The following is a 20,273-nucleotide window of genomic DNA, read 5'->3' as shown; positions in this document are numbered from 1 at the left end:
ACTGCCGCCAGATGCCCTCTGTCCATCCTGGTCACCCCCAGCTGTCAAGGTGCAGCATCTCCGGAGCACAGGGACATCAGCCCAGCATCCTCCAGCACCACGTGCTCTGGGAGATGGCAAAAGGAGCAGCAGAAGATGTGTAGATTATCCTAATTGCTTAAATGCTGAAGTGTAAAGTTCTCTATCAATTCCAACACCGCATGCTTTCCTTCCACACAAAAACAGAAACAGTTTTTCATTGATGAAAATCACTCGGCACAGCCTCGCTTTGCATGCAGGCATCCAATCCTTCTTTGCCTTAGTGAGCTCCTGGTGGCTGCAATGTCCTGTGGCACTGAGCTCCACAGGTCCTTACGTGCAGCCGTTGGTTTCATCTTGCTGCATCTCCTGGTCACTGGGTCGGTGCCACAGTGTGCCCAGGTCCCATAACTGCCTGTATGTCAGCGAGAGCCCCTGGGAGCAGCAGGGTGAGCCTCACCCACAGACCTGCTTTCTGAGAGCTCAACAGACTTGCATGTCTGGGGACGTGATGACCGTCCTAAACTTAGAGCCAGGGGAATTTCAGCGTGAGCCTGTTTGAGACACAGCACAGCTCCGTGTCATTAAGCACAGAGCAGCACGTGACTGTAGCGTCCATCCTGTGACGGAGGTAACCTGAGCAGCCCAGAGGCAAGGAGGTGCAGCCGGTGCTGGAGAGGACGGGCTCTGCGCTGCGTGGTGCCTGGGGCTTCTGGGACAACGTGGATCTCACGGGGGTGTCTTCTGCCCTCTTCCCTTCACCCAGAAGCAAGCGTTGCACTTGACTGCTTGGGAGCAAACACTGCAGGAGCTCTTCTGTCTGCCTTAGTAAAGTGCAGAAGGATTCCTGCACTAGGGCTTAAAGAACTAAGCTTTGGCTTCCTCCACCCAAAAGCCTCACCTGTGAGCTGGGCCAGCCTCACGGGGGCCAGTAGGAGCCCATAGATCTTGCAGCCGGAATCGGGGTGTTGAACCACCACATCTTATGGACCAGCTTGTGGACCCCTCCTGCTTGTCTTACTCCTTTACCTGTGCCCTGCATGAGCCCTGATACACTCCTTTCATCCCTCTGATCTTCCAGACGGTTTTGTACTATTTCTTCAAATAATTCTCCACCCACGCCAGTGTTTATTACAACTGTTAAGGAACAGAAGGCCAGGTTCAGGTTCTCCTAACTGGTCAGGTATGCTTTTTTTGCAGTGGTCTTTCTTTCTATCCTTCAGTTTGCCTCGGTGACTGTTCTGGACTTCTGTGCCAGAGGCAAGGGGCTGCTGAGCTGTGCTGGGAGTGGCGTCCTCGCCCTGCTGCACACACGAGGATTTCTGCAGCCCCAAACACTGCACTTTCATCATCCCTGATGGCAGTATTTGGACGGCCCAGCAAACGCCCTCGGAGTTTCTGCACCACAAGCATGCCTGTGGCAACGGTGGTGTCCCCAGGGCGTTGTGCTGGAGCATGCGGTAACAAAGCAGGGGGAGGAAGGAGCTGAGGTGGGGATGCAGCAGAGCTGCTGCCGGGCTGGTGACCGTCGCTCGGGTCTGGAAAAAGGATTTCGTCCTCCGGGGCGGATCATGGCCGGTGTGAAGTGAACCCCTCCGGGTGGGAACCACAGAGCCGGCAGGGCTGGTGTGCTGGCAGCACCCATGTGTCCGGAGCTGAGGATGGGGTCGGGGTGAGGGCGGCCGCAGGCGATGCGTGACACTGTGGAGCGAAGGCTTTCCCTTCCTCCTGGATTCCCGCACGGCGCCCCGCGGCAGGACGTTTCCCGGGTTTGCCGGTCGCGGGCGGGTTTTGGCAGGGCCGCCCGAGGGGAAGAAGCAGCCCCGGTGGGTGCGGGCAGCCCGGCCGCGGCGCCCCCTCATCCCCCGCCTCATCCCCACCGGCGCTCCGGGGGCGGTGCGGGGCGGTGCGGGGCGGTGCGCGGAGGCTCCGCGGCGCAGATTGGCGGGGAGCGGGGCCGGGGCGGGGGGCGGGGGGGGGGGGGGAGGCAGAGGATGCTCGGCGCCGCCGCAGGTGCCGCGCTCCGCGCTCCCGAGCCGAAGCGTGCCGAGCCGGGCCGGGCCGGGCCGAGCCGAGCCGGGCCGAGCCGAGCCGGGCCGAGCCTCCCCATGCAGCCGAGCGCCCCCGAGCCCGAGCGGAGCTGCGGGCGGCGCGGCCCCGCGGAGCTGCCCGCGCTGTAACCGCCCCCCCGCTCGCCTCCCGCGGGGCCCGGGGGCGAGGAGGCGCCTGGAGCGGGGCGGGGGCCGCTGCCGCCCCCCGAGCATCCCTCCCCGCGCCCTCCCCGCTCCCTCCCTCCGTGCGCGCATCGCTCCGCGCCGCCCCCCGCTCCCTCCCTCCCTCCCTCCTCCCTCCCACCCTGCCGGCTCTATGGTGTAGGGCAGCGATGCACAAGCACCACCACTGCTGCAAGTGCCCCGAGTGCTACGAGGTGACGCGGATGGCGGCCCTGCGGCGCATGGAGCCCCCCTCCTACGGCGAGTGGCAGCACGAGCAGTACGGCTACGGCGGCTACGGCTCGCAGACCCTGCCGGCGCCCGGGGGGGCCGCGCCCGCCGCCCGCGGCAAGGCCAAGCTGGGGCCCCCCGCCCGCGACGCCGCCGCGCTCAAGCCGCCGCCGCCGCCGCCGGGGAAGAGCGCGCCCAAGGTGAACGGCAGCGGCCCGGGCTGGTGGCCCGAGTGCACGTGTTCGAGCCGCGACTGGTACGAGCAGGTACGGGCCAGCCCCGGGGCGACGCTCCCCGGCGGGGGTCGGAGGGGACGGGGCGGGCGGCTGCCGGGGGGCTCCCCGGGGAGGGCGGCGGGGCCGTGCTGGGGCGCGCCGGCACCCGCGGGGCGGTCGCGGGTGGCCGCCGTGGCGGTGGCTCCGGTTGGCCGTCATCGTCGCTCGGGCCGGCCGCCGGTGTCGCTTGGCTTGGCCGCCGCCATCGCTCGGGCCGGCCGCCGCGGTCCTGCCCAGCGCAGGGGTCGCGCACCTATGCGTCCTGCCAGGGGTCTCGCCACGCACAAGGCAGGTGTCGGGCGTGACGGTTTTCGGCGCCCACCCGACATCCTCGCCGCTTCCGATGCCGTTGCCTGAAGCCCCGGTGGTGTCGAGGGCGTCTCGTCACGCTGTGCCTAGCAGGCGCGGGGCACGCTGCCCGCCGGGCAGCCTCGTGGGCTCTCGGTGCCGCTTGCCAGCGCTCCCAAACTGGCACCCGCTTTTTCCATTGAGTTGTGGATTCCTCGCTCTGCTGCTACGTCCCTGCTCCCATAGATTATTACGTAACCCTTCTCTGATCGCCGGCATGCTGTGTGCTTTCTGCCCCATTTCACTGCCTCCATTTCTTCCCACACACGTTCATTTTATTAGTGTTCTCCTCCAGGACCCATTCTCAGGCTGTCTCTCTCTTTCTCCTCTAAATGGAGAGACCAGTCTTGTTTTGAACCCACAAGCCAGCTCAGAAAATGGTTGGAGCTGTTTGCAAAGCATTAAAATGGAGGCTAGACCCTGCCTGAAAAACAATTTACCCTGCTTTAAAGAAAGGCATTTCAGTTTGCTTCTTCTGCCTCTTTCATTCATTATCTTCAAACCTCACATGATTTCTTATTGATCCTTCTAATTATTATTTCAAGATGCAGTAGCAGGCAGACACACAGGAATCAATGGGAATTCTCTCCTCCTTTCCCCTTGGAAAACACAACCCTCTTCTTCCCTTTCTGTGTTTTTCTTCATTACTGTCTGAGTCTGTAGCTCTGGTCAAAATAATCTGATTCCAAGCTGATACGCTCAGAAGATGTTTACAGAAAGCACCCAAAACCCCAGCTACCTTGCTATAAACCTGCTTCTGGTTTCTCTCTGTTTCTCTGCCACTCTTTGCATCAAAATCAGTCTCATCTCTCTCTCGCCTGCTGGTTCTGGCAAGCGGTTTTCATCTTTCCTTTGCTATCTCTTTCCTTCGCTCCATCCAGTGCGGTGAGCTCTGGGAACTGGGTAGGAGCAGGGAATTGGAGCCGGTCTGCTCCCTCCTTTCCTTTCCTCTCCTGCTTGCAGGAAAGGTCTGGCCCAGAGCTGCTGGTGAGATGACTGCAAGCAGGCTGGGAGGGAAGCGATGCCAGCTGCAGCACTGCCGTGGCCGGCTGGGCAGGGGAGCCCCTCGTGCATTGCAGTGGTGGGAGAGAAATCATTGTCTTTGTGGTGCTGCCACAGAGCCCCAGGGCTTGGGCTGGTCCCAAAGTCCACGTAGGGAATCTCTGCTCAGCCTTAGCCTTAAAAGATGAAAATCAAAACCTCCTCGCTGCATTGCAAGCGACAGAGGATGCCAGTGTGTGAGGCTACGTGAGCATAGCGGGGTCTGCATGTATAATATGACGTGTGTGGTATGTGCACTGCCTGTATCAGAGAAGGCAGGATTGCTCCCTGGTGTGTAGCAAATGTATGCAATGAGTAAAGCTTTGCAGCAAATACCTCGGCACTGTTCCCCTTCTGATCCAAGGGTGCAAAGTGTCTGAGCCATCAGGAATCCACGTTCTTCCTGGTCTGGCCGTGGGCAGAGGGACAAAAGGTGGTGAAATGGGAACAGCCGAGCCATGCTCGCACCTGGCCGAGGGTTTTGGCTCCAGGGGGCCAGGAGATGTCATGCTCGGGGGGGAAATTGGCCGGGTGCCGGGTGCGAAGCTGCTGTGCTTTGCTGGAGACGAGGAGGCAGCCCCTCAGACCTCGAGAGCACCGGGGAGAGGCAAGGCTGCCATTGTTCAGGGCTGCCCCTTTAAGCGGTGTCCCTGTCCCTGGAAGCACTTCCAGCAGCAGAGGTGGGAGCAGGCAGAGCGGGGAGGAGGCAGAGCAGGGCCAAGAGGCTTCCCCATCAAAGCGAGGACCTGCTCACCTCCCTGGGAGCTTCGCCACCCCCCGTTCAAGCCTTTTTCTCCTCTCCCTTGCATGCAAGCAGAGGAGAGTGCACAGCCAGTGCGTGTGCTGGAGCAGCCGCGTGTGCAGATGCTCTGACACGGGGAACATGCTCACGGTTGCATGTGGCGGTGTGTGTTGCTGCCATCATGCGTACTCGCAGACCCTGTGCACAGCCCCACGGCGTGTGAGCTGTGCCCACACGTGCCCAGCACACAGCACAGTCCCGGCATCAACCGCACCTCCTCCCACTGCCGGCAGCGCGTTGTTCCTCTCCTTCTGCCTCTCCCCTTCTCCAGGACATAAATTAGCTTGCTCAGGCAATGCCAGTAACTGAGAACCCCTAATCCTGACCACAGGGAGAGAGGAAATCTCTCCGCTCTGGGTTTCTCATTTCTTTTTGCTTCGCTTTTCTTCCCTCCTCCTTTTTCCCTTCGGAGGTCTCTTCCATTTCTTCTCCCTTATCTCACTGTTTATTGCTTCACGTTCCCCGTGCTTGCTGCCATCGCTGCTCTCCATTGTTTCCTTCTCCATCCCTCCATCCAGCCCTGCGCCCTCCCCGTCCCCCCTCGCTCACTGGTGGGGGACACAACTCCCCCCCCCCCCCCCCCCCCACCAGACTGGGGTGAGAGGAGGACTCCCCGCTTTGGGGGAGGCATGGCAGCGCGATCCAGGGAAGCATCGCTGATGCGCAGCAGCTGGAGGAGCCAAGTGCTCCAGACCCCTCCTCTCCCCGCACAGTGACACCCACGGCTGCTCAGGAGCGCAGCGCTGAGATGCTCGGCCGTGCTCGAGCCCCTTCTCCGGGGCTGCTCCCCGTGCCGGGGTGAGGCAGCCGGCACCTTGCCAGGGAAAGGTCCAGCCCCACGGCTTGTCTCACCCCGGGTCCCCAGTGCTAAGCTGGTGCCGGAACGGGATCCGCCGTGGGGCTCCAGAGGGGCTCACCAGCCTTTTTCTGCATCTTTGGGGTGCCCTGGGCATGCGCACCTCCTCTCTGGGAAGGGCACGGCTGAAGGTTGCGTGGGGTGGGTGGCTGGGAAGTGCCCTCTGCCCCTGGAGGCTGCCCCGGCTCTCCTGGCCCTGCTCGGCCAGAGATGCCCTCCCTGCGGGCACACGGCAATGCCCTGCTGTCCCCCGTCCTCCCTCTCCTGGGGCTGGGGGGATGCGGGGTTGGTCAGAGCAGCACCGCGGGGAGTCCCTGACCAGCTCGGGGCCACACCAGGCTTTCGTGGGCCTCCTGGGTGGAGGCGTTTTGTGGCCAGGCAGGTGGAGGAGGGGGAAAGGACCTCGCTGCCTGTCTGGGGCTGCGAATGTGTCACCAAAGGCGGTATTTTTCCACGCACAAACATTGCTTGTTATAGTTCCTCCCGTGCGCTGGGGAATCACCTGGAGGAGGTGGGCACAGTCTTGGCGGAAGCAGCAGCCCTCGCACAGCCTCTGGCTGGGCGCAGCAAAGATTTGAGGCTCCTGGGGCGTAGGAAATGCAGGGGGGGAAGAGCCTTGGGAGGGAGCTGGCCTTCACCCGGCGAGGACGTGGTGGCCAGGCCAGGTTTCTGAGCGATGGGCAGGCAGGGCTGGAGGGAAAGAGGTGAGCGCTGAGGGGCAGGCGGGGAGCCAAGTGCGGGTGGCTTCGTGGGAAAGGGCTGGAGCCCCAGATGTTCCCTGGGGAGGTGCGAGGGAGGGTGAGAGGAACGGGGTGCCGGGGACACGGAGGCAGTGGAGGTGGTGAGGTTGGCAGGGTGATGTTGCTATGGCTACTCATGTGCTATTCATAGAAGAAATTAGCTAAATCTTTGCACTCGAAGGTGGAGGAGGAGAAAGGAGGAAGGCGTTCTCCGTGTTTGGAGGGGAGGAAGGAGGGAAGGAGAGAAGCCAAAACAGGAAGGGGGGGTCAGTTTTCCTCCTGTGCTCTGTGCCTGTGCCATGAGGGAGCATTTGGGGAAAGTGCTGCCGCTGGCCTGCCCAGCACTGGCAGGGTGCGGGGGGACACGGCAGGGATGAGCAGCCCCACGGGACGGCCCCCGCGGTGTCCGTGCAGAGCCCCGTGAGCAGGGCGAGCTCTGCGTCACGCCAGGAGACAGGAGACATCCTTTTAATTAAAGACATCCAATCTGCCGGAGGTATTTTTGGCAACCTAAATGTAGATACAACTGTAGTGAAACTTGCATTTCGTGCCTGGCTCCCTCACGCTCAGCGGGGCGTTTCGGTGCCTGACCCCGTCCGCCCGCTCGGCCCCGCGCTGCGGTCGCTAGCTGTCCCCCGGCTGCCCCGCCACCTCCGGCGTCTGTCCCCGCCTGTCCTCTTGGCAGCCGGAGTCCCGCAGGGTCTTCCCTCTCCACCGCTGCTCATCGCACCCCACTCCCTCGCGAGAGTTTCATTCCCTTCCCACGGACCCGCTTATCACCTCCTCACTCATGATGTGTAAATCTGCGTGTCTGTTCCTAATATATCTCCTTCCATCTGATTTCACCTCTCAGCTTGTTTCTCGGGCATCTCCGTCTGGTGATCCTGCCGTCACCACCGACTCGGGTGGCTATAACCAGGCACCGAGCTGCTCTCCTTCCCCCAAACCGTGCCCCACCACCAGCCCGGCCCCTCACCCCGCAGACCTTTGAGGCGGTTGCTATTTCTGATGATCTGGACCTTCTTTTCCTGCCACCCAGCCAGTAACATGGTCCAGCCGACACTTTCTCAGGTCATTCCCGGGGTCACCTCCCTCTCTCTGTGTCTCCTGGGAGTGGTATTCCTGAACACCTGCGTGCTGGCTCGGACTGATCCCCTCACCCACCCTGAGCATCCCATGTCCTGCTCTCACCCGAGAGCATCAGAGAAGCAGCAGAGCTTAGGCCCAAACTGGCTGTGGCAGAGATGTGGCTGCTACTGTGAAGGCCGAGTCTGAAGCCACACAGGTGGGAGAGATCCCATCAGCACAATGTGGAGGAAGAGGGAAGTACCCAGTGGAAATAGGAAGACGTGGCCCTGCTGTGTTGCTGGGGGAGGAGGAAGGGGAGAGCGCTGTGGTGAGGCAGCCAGGCCAAGAACAGGCAGCTTCCAGCAGGGACGTGGCCAGTGTGGAGGAAGTGGCTCCTCATGAGGAACGTGGTGGTGGTAGGAAGACGTCAGCCTCCCCTGCCGGAGGGTTCCCCCCTGTGCACTGTGCTTTCAGACAGTCTCTTCCCCCTTGGCTTTGATGTTACTGATGTGGTGGGACCTGCCCCGTCCATTCCTGGCCATCTCTGGGGTCATGGTGGGGCTCTGCCAGCTGGTCTCAGGGCGTGCTTGAAGCAGGGAGGGGTCTGTGGGGGCTCTGCATGAGAGGCAAACTCTGGGTCATCCATCCATCCATCCATCCATCCATCCATCCACCCGTCCACCCGTCCGTCTGTCCATCCATCCATCCATCTTGGTACCCTGGGTGGGAAGGTGGGAGTGAAGCAGAAGCTGTGGCCATCCCCAGAAAGCCACCTCGCTCGGGTGAGGCCCTCTGCACACAATCTGCCATGATCGGAGGAGCTTCCGCTCCTTCCTTCGCTGCGGATGCTCATTTAGAGAGAGGAAGTGATTAAGACTAATCAGGCCGCAATCAGCCGTGGCTGCGTGCCGGGCGCTGCGGCGCTCAGCCCCATGCAGGATGCCCTCCCAAGGGGTCCTGGTCTCCAGTTCCCAGAGGAGAGCGGATCCGGCAAGGGTCTGCTCTGGGGTGGGGGAGCTGGGCGTGCTGGGGCAGCTCCGGAGGGACAGCGTGTCCCTGGCTCAGCATCCTGGCTGCAATTTGGGAATCAGCTTAACCCTCGCTCCGCCTGTAAGGCAGTGAGAGTGCTGTGAGTGGCACAGGGCGTGCAAGCGCTCGTGGCTGTTTGGAGCACATGCAAACATGGGACGATGTGGGGATCCCTCAAGGGCACTCGTAACTCCAGCAATATGCTCTGAACGTGTATCAGTAATGTGGAGAGAAAAGGCTTTAACAGAGCATTTAACAAGCTCAGAATACCTGAATTTGAAATGCCGTTCACAGTTTCGTCTGCAGAAGCTCATTTGAGCAGGGCTCGCTGAGGGACTGTTCAGGGGTTGTAATTATTTTTGGTGACATGTGGCACTTCAGAGCACCCTGGGACCTGAATACCCTCTTGTTGCCTTCATATTAACTGAAATTTAGTTTGAGGCTGTGTTGATGGATCTTGGTTTGCTTTTGCAGCACAGAAACAAGTTTATTGAAATTTTGTACCTAGGCGTGCATTGGAACTTAGAGAAAAAAGCAGGATATTTGAAACCCAAAGAAATCTTTAATACCGTCCTTTCTTCACTCTTTCTTCCCCTGTATATTTGCGTTTGTCGGGGGGGAGGCATGCAAGTTTTTCAGATGATAATAATTCTCCCTCTGCAAAAAGGAATAGAGTCATTTTTATTTGGCAACATCAGGTCAGAAGGAAGCAATTGGAGCCCAGCACCTCTGCAAATTGGGTCACTTATTTTAGCGGTCTGAGCCTGGAACAGGATGTCTAACTTTCAAGCATGAACACACTGGCCTTAATGGCTTCTAAATGGAAACTTAAACTCCACAGAGCTCCTGTCTGGGGAAGCTTTCTTCCTTTCCCACTGAGTGAAGGCTTTTTCCAGTCCCTATTTAAGTGTAGTCTTTAAAAAAAAAATGGGGGAAAGAAAAGCACCAAAACAAAGATTAAACCCTCAGTAGCTGCTTGTGTTCGCATTAAACGCTGGGCGCTTCAGTGGCTTTGCCAACGATCCTTGTGACCATGGACCTTTCAAGTTCTGCCGGCGCTCCCCATCTCCAGGATGCCCGTGGTGCTTTGAGCCCGTGCCGAGGCGCAGCACGGGGCAGGGGCTGCTCACGCCACCGATGTGACCAAGCTGCAAAATGTCCCTGACGCAGCCTGGAGGGGACGTCTGGTGTCACCGCCTGCGCACAGCGCTGGCTGGGAGCCCAGCACGGGTGGGTGGGGAGCAGGCGGCCGGACAGGGCATGTTGCTGGGGTGTTATGGCAAAGGCTCAGGGGGAGCCAGCCCAAGGAGTGACAGCCAGTGGGCAAAACAAAGTGCAAAAAGAGTTATTTTGTCTAGTCTGGTCAAAAGGAAGGGAGATTCATCTCTGGCCATGAAATTCTTCAGCCTCCAGAAGGTTTCAGCCCGTTTTCTTTCCCTCATCCTACCCCTCGGCTCATCCATCTTGCACTGGGGTGGTTGCAGCCCTCCGATGCTCCCAAGCAGAGCTCAGCTCCGGCCACAGTGTGGAGAGAAGGCAAAACCAGGTGGTCATAGAGAGCTGTGAGAAGGGGACCAGCCTCTGGCAGCAGTTTGTTACCTCTTTCATTAAGAAGTGGAGGAGTAGGAAGACCAAAGCGTGGATTTGGTATTGAGAGGTAGGAAGAACCCATGTGTTACCACGGAGCCAGCATTCATTCCAGGGAGTGACGTGCTGAGCATCATTTCTTGTTGGGAAGGCTGTGAGGTGGCTTTGGGGAGCCTCTTGCATCAGGTGTGTGTCTTGTACTGAGCTTGGAAGCGACACCTGGGTGTCTGTGGAACAACCGTGTCATCTCAGATGCTTTGGGAGACGATGTTTTTGGCAGCTACAGGTTTGGGCTCTCTGTTGGTGCTGGGAAAAGCAGTGTCTGCGTGGAGGGCAGGAATGCCTGGCGCAAAACAGATGAGCGTGTCAGCGCTTATCAGGGTGAGCCACGGCGAGCGCGGGCTCACCGGCTGTGCTGCGCCGCCGGGACCTGGGCTCGCTCCTGGGAAGTCCGTGGGTTTGCACGGCGTGACCCCGCTCCCCGTGCATCCCGTGCCGACACCGCTCCCCGGCATCCGTCAGTGCCAGGACCTGCGTGCTCACAGCAGGGCCCTGCCCTGCAGCAGCTGTTCTCCACGCTGCACATGCACAGCTTTCACCAAGATTTTACACCCTTAAAAAAAGAAAAAACAGCAACAAAAAAAACACAAAGCAGATGGAGCCTGGCCCCGCCTGTCCACCCGGTTCAGATGGTTCTGTTGGGCATCTCCCTACTTGGTCTCTGCCCCTGAGAGCTTTTAAAAGGATGTAAAGACTGAATTCCACTTATCTCCAGAGACATTTCCTTCTGAGTGTTGCTATTATACCTGAGATGATATAAAGGAAAGGATATTAAAAGGCAGATAGACTTTTCACTCTGATCCAATCTGGGAACGTTGCAAAAATCAAGCAGATAAGTTAGCGCTTGGCTACTTATGCACAAGCTGAGAGTAGCAAATAGTCACTCTGTGTTGCGCATCCCTTTGTGCGTGACACCCAGGGCACGCGGGCCTCCTGCAGGGACCCAGCTCTGTGCATCCAGACATGAATTTGTCAGCTCTGGAGGCTCCTGCTTCAGCCCTGTTGCTGGTTGAGATGGAGATGGGTTTGTGTGTGGGCACAATCCAGTTGCAGCAGGTCTCAGCGGTCTGCAGCACATTTATTTTGTCTGGAGGAGGTACATAATTCCTGACCTCTGCAGGCCAGCCCCTGTGCCAGATCTGCGGAGGATGTGAACCTGATGCAAATCTTGGGGATATCAGCATGGAGAGAACAGCTTGGGCTTCCAGTTAAGAACCGACCCAGTCCTCGTGGGAATGCTGCAGGATGTGCCTTGCTCCCTCTGTAGCACGCTAACAATCCTCCTCCATTTGCATTTAATTGCAGCTTTTCTTTCAGTTGGAAGTTTTGGAAAATTGTCACGTTTTGCAAATCCTACCTTCGTCCCAGCAGATGATACCAATAGAAACGGAGGGAAAGGGGTGATGCACTAAAAATACTTGGAGCTTGACTGCCCACTGGTGACTGGCACTAGTGCCCCTGGGCTGACAAGCCTCTGCCTTCCTTCATCAGGCAGGCACATTTACCAAGCCCTCTGCTAGCCAGGGCAGGAGAGAGATCATCGTTATTTTTTGCTGGGCAGCAGGAACATGCTGGTGAATTAACCATGCCCTCAATTCTATAGGGAACGGTAAGTAATTTATGCCCTAAGGAGCAGGGGGTTGCTGCATGCAGGGAGGAGAGGGAACAGGGCTGTGCATTCAGGTCACATTCAATGGGGGCTGTCAGATCTCTTCCATCTAAAACGCTTCATCACACCATTATTATTTACCAAGCCCTGCTGGTGCTTGGCGCTTTACAAGTGAAAAGAGGTCCAAGCCCTGTGGCGTTCACCACACGGCAGCATGACCACCGAAGCCTAGTGGAGCTGGAGGTGCCCTGGCCTCCCTCCACCAGGCAGAAGCTGCACGGATCCTCCGGCTCAGTGTCTGAAGGCTGCAGGGAAGGTGGGACTCAAGGAGGACCTTGGGGAGTGAGGGGGGTCACCGCACATATGCAGAGAGATTGATCTAGGCACAAAGCCAGCGAGGCAGAGGACAGCTGTTGGGAAAATCTGGGCAGCAACAGGAGCTGAAAGGAATAGCGTTGAAGGGGGGTGAGGTTTGAAGGTCAGGATTCAAGATTTCCCTGGTCACTGGGGCCTAGAGAAGTGGAGCCTATGCTACCAGGCAAGGTGCAAATGTTGGGATATTTGGAAGTGGAAGTCAGAGCTAAAATCCAATCACCTTTCTCGTAGTAGCTGGAATAGCTGGCCACAGGAGGTAAACGGGGATTTCCTGGTCTGAATTCCTTCTGACCATGTGCGACTTCGTTTTAAGCAGCCACTCTCATTCAGCATCTCCTGGGTCCCATCTGGAGCCTGAGTGGGAAATTGTGCTCCTAGCAGTATTCTGAGATGTAAAAATCACTAGTGTGGAATGGCTGCAAAGGATGCTCAGTGCGCAGCGAGCAGGCTAGACAAAATATGTCCTTAGGGCTCACCGCTGTGTGAGTGAGGCAATGTGATGTGTGATTTGTGGGCTATTAGTAATTCAACAAAGAGACTGCAGTGGGGCTCACTGGAAGACTCAGGCTGGACCTGCAAACGCCTCTATAAAATTATCATACAGAGCACTTCTCCCTGGGAGGGATCCAAAGCATCATTTGTGGGGTTGAATTCATGTCATAAATCAGGGGGCACGTGATGGACTGCATTTACTTAGGCTGCCTCTTCTGCATCCTTCCTGGAAACTCATCTAATAAGAGCTGGCCTCTGGCACACCAAGGTTCAAACATCCACCGTTTGTTAATTGCTGGCAGTAGAAGTGCTGCTTTTTTGCCTTGAAATGTGGAATCCCTTCCTAGAATTGCACTGGGGACTAATAAAAGCCAGTGCCAGGTTTAATATATGCTATCTCACAAATTATCTGGATTAAATACAAGGACTGTGTACTGCCAGAGAGGGGATATTCCCAGCTTAACACTGCTTCTGGGCCATGGAGATCCCAAGACATTGGACCTGAAAATTGTGATTCTCTTACGTGTGTGGGAGGGGTTTGGCAGGAGAGCTTGGAAGTGGTCATATTTGCCTGAGCTAGAGAATTAATTGCCATAAAAACTATGGGTTTGTAACCAATAGTTACAGCTGCAGGAAAGATCAGAAAGCATCTGAATAAATCAAATTAACTACCTCCTGCTCCCATCCTTATGAGAGCAGAACCTTTCTGGGCAAGATCAAAACTACAGTCCAGCTGACCCTTAACTCTCCCACTTACAAAACCCCAAGCGAAAAGTCCAGAAATACCGTCAGCTAGAGCAGGATAAGGTGGGGAGTGCAGTGCTGGGTTATGGGATGAGGTGGGTCTTCATCAGGGAGATATATACCAGAGGAGGGCAGCGAGGCCGTAGTCTGCTCCTGAGAAAGTCTCATAGGTTTAGAGAGGCCACCAGGCCGTGCAACCCGCAGTATTGGACAGTCCGTGGTTCCAGTTAACTGCTACCCTAGCCTTCACGATGACTCAGTTGCTCCTTACCCTGACTGATGTTTGTGATGCCCCAAGGCAGAGGACTCACGTCCCCTTGTAGCTCATGTCTCTCAGCATTTCCCCATCCAGCTCTGGCTGTTGCTTTCCACACAAACCTTGGAATGATGCTGTGAATCCCAGCGCACCCCCGACCTTCCAGATTTTGCACCACTTGCTGGTGTATGCCAGTGAGGAATGTTGGCCTTGTATTAGTCTGAAATTCCTCCTCTTTAGCCGCTTCTCCCTCACGCTCTTGTTGAGAAGCCTCCCCAAGCTGGGGATGCTCCAGGGGGAAAGGGCAGCGCTGCAGGCATGGCACAGCACCTTCAGGAGGTTGTGGTGCTGGACAGCTCTCAGAATGGCTCAGCACGGCACGGAACAGCCCGGCATGGCTTGGCATGGCACAGAACGGCACTGCACGGTTCAGCTCGGCACGGCACTGCTTGGCTTGACTGGGCACGGCTCGGCTCGGCTCGACTCGACTCGGCACAGCGGGACCCCCCCCCTGGGTAGCCTTCACCTCAGCCCCCGGTGCTGGAGCACTCCCCTGTCTGCCTCTCCTGAGGGAGCCTCCCTGCCTTCAGGGCCTCGGCCCTGCCTCCTGCCTTCTCCTGCTGCTGCATGTGTGTCCCTCCTGCGCCCACCCCTGCCTGTTGCCTCCTCACCGAGCCTGGTTTCTACCCAAATGTGAAAAGCCGCTCTGGAAGTCGTCTCCTCACCATCTTTTGGCCCCAGCAGCATCAGGGCTGGTGCTGCTCCAGTCGCGGGGTGTTAATGCTGAGTGGGTCAAGCTGGGAGCAGCTCAGAGCCCTGGAGGAGCTGCAAGGAATCCAGGGGAGCCACCATGAGCTCCCAGAGGGGAGCTCCTGAACTATGAGATGAGCTAACGGGCAGAGCCAAGGTGGCAGAGGTGAAGAGGGGCCTGGAGACAGATTTGGGGGTGTCCTGCAAGAGAGGGGTGACATCTGCTCAGGAGGTGTGCATGAGGAGATGCAGAGGAAGAACCAAGGGCACCAAGCAGAGGTTTTACCCAGGGGTAATGAACATGGGGGGTCCGAACACCGCCACCTCTGCAGGCCGTGGTGGTCTCCCCATGCTTAGAGGGGCAGCAGCAGCTGCTGCAAGGTGCCTGAAGGTCTCAGGGCTCGTCTGCTGGCAATATATCCCCTCTGCAGAAGGACTTCCTTCCCTACCCCTCCTATGTCCTAATCCCTCAGCAACGTGGATTTCACATCAGTTTTGGTGCTGGTGTGATTCTGGCCGGAGGCTGGGAGAGTTTCTGGTGTTCACTGTCTCCCTCATTGCAGCCAATGTTTGGGAGGCCTGAGGAGGGGACCCATGCCCCAAGCCGTGCTGTGTCCCCATGTCCATCCCAGGGCTGCTGGGCATGTGGAGGAGGGCCAAGAGCAGAGCCCTTCCTCAGCTGCCCTCTTCTGCCTGGCCTGGAGGGCCTGTGGTGGCATGGCCGGGTGAGGCTGTGCACCACGAAGGGCTGGGTTCGGCGCTCAGCTCAGTGACATGCCGCTTTTGTCTCCCCACAGGCCAACCCTGCTCCCATTATCGTGAACACAGACTCGCTGGAACAAGGGCTCTCTGTAAGTCTCCTGGTTTTGTTTCACTTCTTTTCCACAAGCAGTGCTTGGCGGTGCAGCAAGGCTCCTCCACCCGGGGAGGCCCCGGCCAGGTGGCAGAGGAGCCTGGGGCCTGCGCCACGTCCCCACAGCACATCCCAGCCCCGAGCCCCGCTGGAGCTGGGCCACGCTGAGCAGAGCCACGGCTGCCAGCAGCTGAGCAGCGCTTGGTGACGGAGGGTGTTTGCAGCCATAGTGCGCTTGGCACTCTCGGCTTGCTATAGAGCTACTCCTCCTCGGCTCGTTGCAGAGAGGGTTTGTGACCTGCTGCATCCCTCACCAGAGCGTCTGCAAATCGTTCCTGCAGGGGGGATGGAGGGAGCGGGGCGGTCGGCATGGATTTCTGCACTGCTGGCTCTGTGCTTCGGGGGTGCTCCCATTTTCTTCCCAAAAGGGAGCTCAGTTGACGGCTTGCCAGGGCTGCGTGCTTTGCACCTGTTTTTCTTATGATGCAGCAAGTTTCGGTTGCCTTCCATGTTAATGAAGCAGCACTGGGACTTGTATTAGACTTGGTTAGCCTTTGAACTTGAGGCGGAAGGCTGTGGGTTACTTCTGGTGGTCAAACCTTCCTCCTAACAAATTGCAGATGTCAGCCCACAGCCTCTCATAGGCTTGGTGCACATCAGAGCCGTGCTGGGCCAGTTGGGCTACCAAAAGGAAGGGAAGCCCAGCCAGGCCCTCTGCAGCCCTGGACACGCTGTTTAATTGTGCCTCAGATGCTTAGCCAAAGCCTTCTGGCTTTCGGGAGGAAGGTGATGGTGGTCCTGGGCCCAGCAGCCTTGTACAGCTGTGGCAGAACCCAGTAGTTATTCCCAAACGATGTTCTGCTTTGTGTGGTACCAGGCAGAAACCAGCCTTCCCCACTGGAAACTCAGTGCCAAAAAATGGCTTGCAAAGAACACGTGTCCCACATGGCTGTGGCCCCACTTCGGAGCCAGGGCGAGCCCTGCTCCATCCTGTCACCACCTTCCCGGGGAGCCAGGCTCCAGGGAAAACAAACCTCAGAGGCTCCCCTCAGCAGTTCCGCAGGTCGGCAAAGGAGCCACAACGGGGGATTTCTGCAGAAGAACACAGTGAAGTGGCAAGTCTGGCACAGAGTTCTTTTACAAAAACAAAAGCTGAAGCCTGTTGGTACAGTATGTATTTGGAAGGGTTAATGCCACATCTTCCAGTCTTTAATTACTTAACTATTCAATGCTTTCCTTAATGATAAACAGATGGATGTGGTCTAGTTCCTTCCTGTTCTAGCTCCATTGATTACATTGGACTAGCTGCTGGGCTGAATTTGGCCCCGGCTGTTTATCAAGAAGTCTGCTCCACATTTCAGTCCCTCTGTCCACCCACCTCCATCCCCAAGAGCATGTGGCACCAGCAGCACCACAAGGTACGAGCTGCGGCCCCGCATCCCGCTTGCTGCCGGGACCAGTGCTCAGCTATGCTGCCTATGGCTACAAACCCAGCACTCCCAGGGTGTAAAACCCCCAAAAAATCCTCATCAAATTCCTTCTGTATTAGAAGCAGCCCCTGAAGGATAGATAGTCTGCAGACTGTAGTCAGGCTGGGCTCACACAAGCACCCACCTACTGCTCCAGGTTGCCGCTCACCATTTCACCCACTGGTGTGTTTTGCACACCCTGTCCCTAGAGGGTAGATGGAGCACCAGGAGCACAGCTCCCATGGCAGGCAGTGCTGTCTGTGTTTCTGAGCTGCCTCTCTGAAGCTGGAACAAGTTATTTCTGCCCAGGGTGTGCAAAGACTGCTGCCGGGGAGCAGGGAGGGTCACTTCAAAGCCCTGTCGTGTGGCTCGGCAAAGGCTCGGCTGTGTGCCCTGACCTGCAGCCTCAACCGAAGCGAGGTGCCGGTGCCTGGCCCCACCGCGTGCTAACAGCAAGGCATGGGCCACATCCTGCTCAGAAAGCAGGAGGATTACTCTTCCTGTGGGTTATTCTTCTTGCAGCCTGTTGGGCTATTTGGGTTAGTTTGAGGAACCCCATCTTATCCTTCTAAATTTGGCCTCCTTTTTTTTTTTTTTTTCTGAAAAAACCCTGACTCTCTAGCAAATTGCAAACTGCGTTCCACGTGCGACGGTGCGGTGTTGGCCGGCTGAGCCTGCAGACAGCTTGCAGTAGCTCTGGAAGGTGTGCGCTCTTCTGTTTATCAAATGAGTGTTAACTCTGCAGCCTTCTGTTGATGATTTAAATGTCATCATCGCTAACTATTTCCCTGCTGCTCAAAACACGAAAGAGAAGCGAAGGCCAGAGAGGGGGCCTCTTCCTGAGGCCTCAGGTGGGCTTGCTGCGTGGGATGGGCTTGGAAAAAATACCCTGACTCTTCTTCATTACAAACCAGCTGCTGCTCAGGATTGGGCTGTGCTGGGAACAGCTACTGAGCCGCACACCCCCTTGAGCTTTGCAGGTGGTACCCAGGGAAATGAAAGTAGAGTGGGGTGGGCTCACCCTGCCCAGGAAGGGATGGCCCCGGGACACATCCCAGGACACCCCCATGAAAGCCTGAAGCCAGACATCTCCCAAACAAGCCCCAGATGGGAGCCAAAATGTGTCAGGTCTGCACCCCCCCCTTAACAGGAAGGCAGCACCTACATTGGGAGGGAGCTCAGCAGAGAGTTGGATGGGGAATCAGGGCATCCCTGGGAGTTTCTCATCATGTTGCATGGGACACGGTCCCAAAGCAAGCTGGGGAGGAGCACAGGGTGCCCCCTGCGAGCACAGGGACAGCAGCCTGTGGCACAGTCAGGCCGTGGTGGCTCCGGTGGGTGCCACGGGCGGGTTTTGCCGTCAGTGAGTGACTGGTATTCAATTTTCTGATGCTGGAACGTTTGCTTTGTTGGCTTGTTCCCTTGGTTACGTGGTATATATTAAGGTCTCCATTTGGCTTCCTTATGCAATTAACTGGCGTTCTGTTGCACGGGTTTTGGAGACGTAATCAGAGCTAGAACTTCATGTCCAGGCTTGGCTCACCTGGCACACGCTGTGCTGGGCAGGTGCTGGCCCTGCTTATTTTCAGGGAATGGTGCAAAACATGACACAAAATGCAATACGAAATGCCCCTCGGCATTGATAACCCCAAGGTTTTGAGGGGGAGCACCGTGGGGCCACGTCCCGGGTGTCCCCACACCCCGTGCCGCAGGTCCCTGCCCGGGTGCTTCCCGGCGCGGGCGCTGCTGGCTCTCCCTGCGGCTCACAGATTGTCAAAGTTTTCTGCACATCCCCATCCTGGAGGTATGTATGTGCTGTTCCTCTGCGGCCGTGGGTGTGCATATGGCTGTCTGTGTGGCAATAGCGTTTAATGCCAAAGCGGAGAGGACAACGTGTGTAGTAGCGGCGGGTGCCAGGAATCTGAGTTGCTGGAAAGCTGGGGGGAGGCAGAGCCACGCACCGCACGCCGGGCCACCAACTGCGGCGGCGAGAGGAGCCCGGGGGCTTGGGCGAGGGAGGCGTTGAGGGGGACTCAGGATTAGTCAGTGCGGTGGGACGGGGAGGAAAAGCGGTGGCGGGGGGTCCTGCAGCCAGGCAGCGATGTCCCTGCCCGTGGAGGGCTCGTCTTCCCCCTGCTCTGTACTGTGCCGGTGCTGGCTGAGGGGGTGCAGCGTGTGTGCCCCCAGGATTCATGGGCAGAGCAGGAGCTGGAGGGGAGAAGGTCTGCCAGCACACCTAGCGAGTGCCTCCCAACCCCTGAAGCCCTTCCGAGGGGTGGCCTTGCCTGACTCCAGCCCAACGATGTTTCCACAGCTGTCAAAACCCTAACAGCACATCCTGAAGCTTTCCTTTTTCCCAAAGCTTTCTTTATGTCCCACCTGAATCTCCCTTGTTTTAGGCCTCTGACTCCTTCTCGTGGTCTCAGTTGACACAAAGGTCCTGCAAGGCTCTGGAGCTGGCCTGGCCTGGAGGGGTGCTGAGGCTGAGCACCCGCCAGCCTGACCCATGCTGTGCATCCTCAGCAGGCTCCTGTCCTCCCTCTGCTGCCACCGTTTGCATTTGTGCCTTGGGTCTGTGTTTTCCTTCTGTCGCTTTGAGGGCAAACCCACCGCAATCCCTTCAGCCTCCTCTTCTGGCCCACGTTCCCCAAAGCCCCAGTCACATCCCGCTGCCCCGGGCTTTCTCCAGCCTCATTCTTCTGGAAGCACGGTACCCACAACGGGCTGGGGGACTTCCAGTCTGGGCCTCTGCAGCACTGAAGAGCACTTAGGTTGGGCAAAACCACGCTGTGGGGACATGGCTGTGCCATTCAGTGCCTGCCTCGGCCATGGTCGCCCTCCTTTCGTGCTCCCTTTCCATTAATGTCCCGCAGGGCACATTCAGGGACAGGAAAGCCGTGGAGCCGAGGGTCGGCTGCAGCTTTGGGAGCTGGCGCTGGACAGGGGCACCCATGAACAAGAGCACAGCAACACCAGTTTGGGAGCTCACAGAAAGCCACCCGCAAGCCATCCACTGATGACCAGATTAAAAGCTGTATTACGAATCCACAAACTGCTCAGGGGACTGAGCCCAGCTCCTCTGCCTTGCAGCCCTGTAGCCAGGTCCCCCATCTCCCAGAGGGACCTAAAGTGTGAGGTTTGAGCCAACCCCTCCCAAAGTCCTGTGGCCACGTAACAACCCCGGAGGTTTGAACATGCAGTTGTTTTTCAAATCTTCCTTATTCTGAGGCCTTCGCAGCTGCTTATGGCCTGACTGATGTTACCTGGAGCATGGAGGCGAAAAAGGTGTTTGAGTGCGTTTTGAAACTGCCACCTTATTTTTCTGTGCATTTGTAGTGATGGGGAAAATGGAAGTTTTTGACCTGTGTATTTAGCGTTTGTTATTTCAGAGCCTACAACTGCACCCCTTTTGCTTTCGGTTTTCTTTCTGATAAGCAGTGCCCATTTCTCAGGCCCT

At 57.6% G+C, this 20,273-nt stretch overlaps 1 protein-coding gene across 1 annotated transcript in view; it reads left to right on the top strand.

Annotated features, from left to right (window-relative positions):
• Nucleotides 1-20,273, top strand: part of DLG3 (discs large MAGUK scaffold protein 3) — a 76,019-nt gene that overhangs the window by 21,083 nt on the left and 34,663 nt on the right. Inside the window, exon 5 of the mRNA XM_035541466.2 lies at nucleotides 15,292-15,345. Coding sequence (XP_035397359.1) covers nucleotides 15,292-15,345 — 54 coding nt within the window. The remainder of the gene's footprint in view (nucleotides 1-15,291; nucleotides 15,346-20,273) is intronic.

This window comes from Cygnus atratus, chromosome 13 (genome assembly GCF_013377495.2).
Source record: "Cygnus atratus isolate AKBS03 ecotype Queensland, Australia chromosome 13, CAtr_DNAZoo_HiC_assembly, whole genome shotgun sequence".
NCBI classification, from domain to species: domain Eukaryota; kingdom Metazoa; phylum Chordata; class Aves; order Anseriformes; family Anatidae; genus Cygnus; species Cygnus atratus.
Note: the sequence above shows the minus strand (reverse complement) of the source record. Positions and strands in the feature narration are given on the sequence as shown.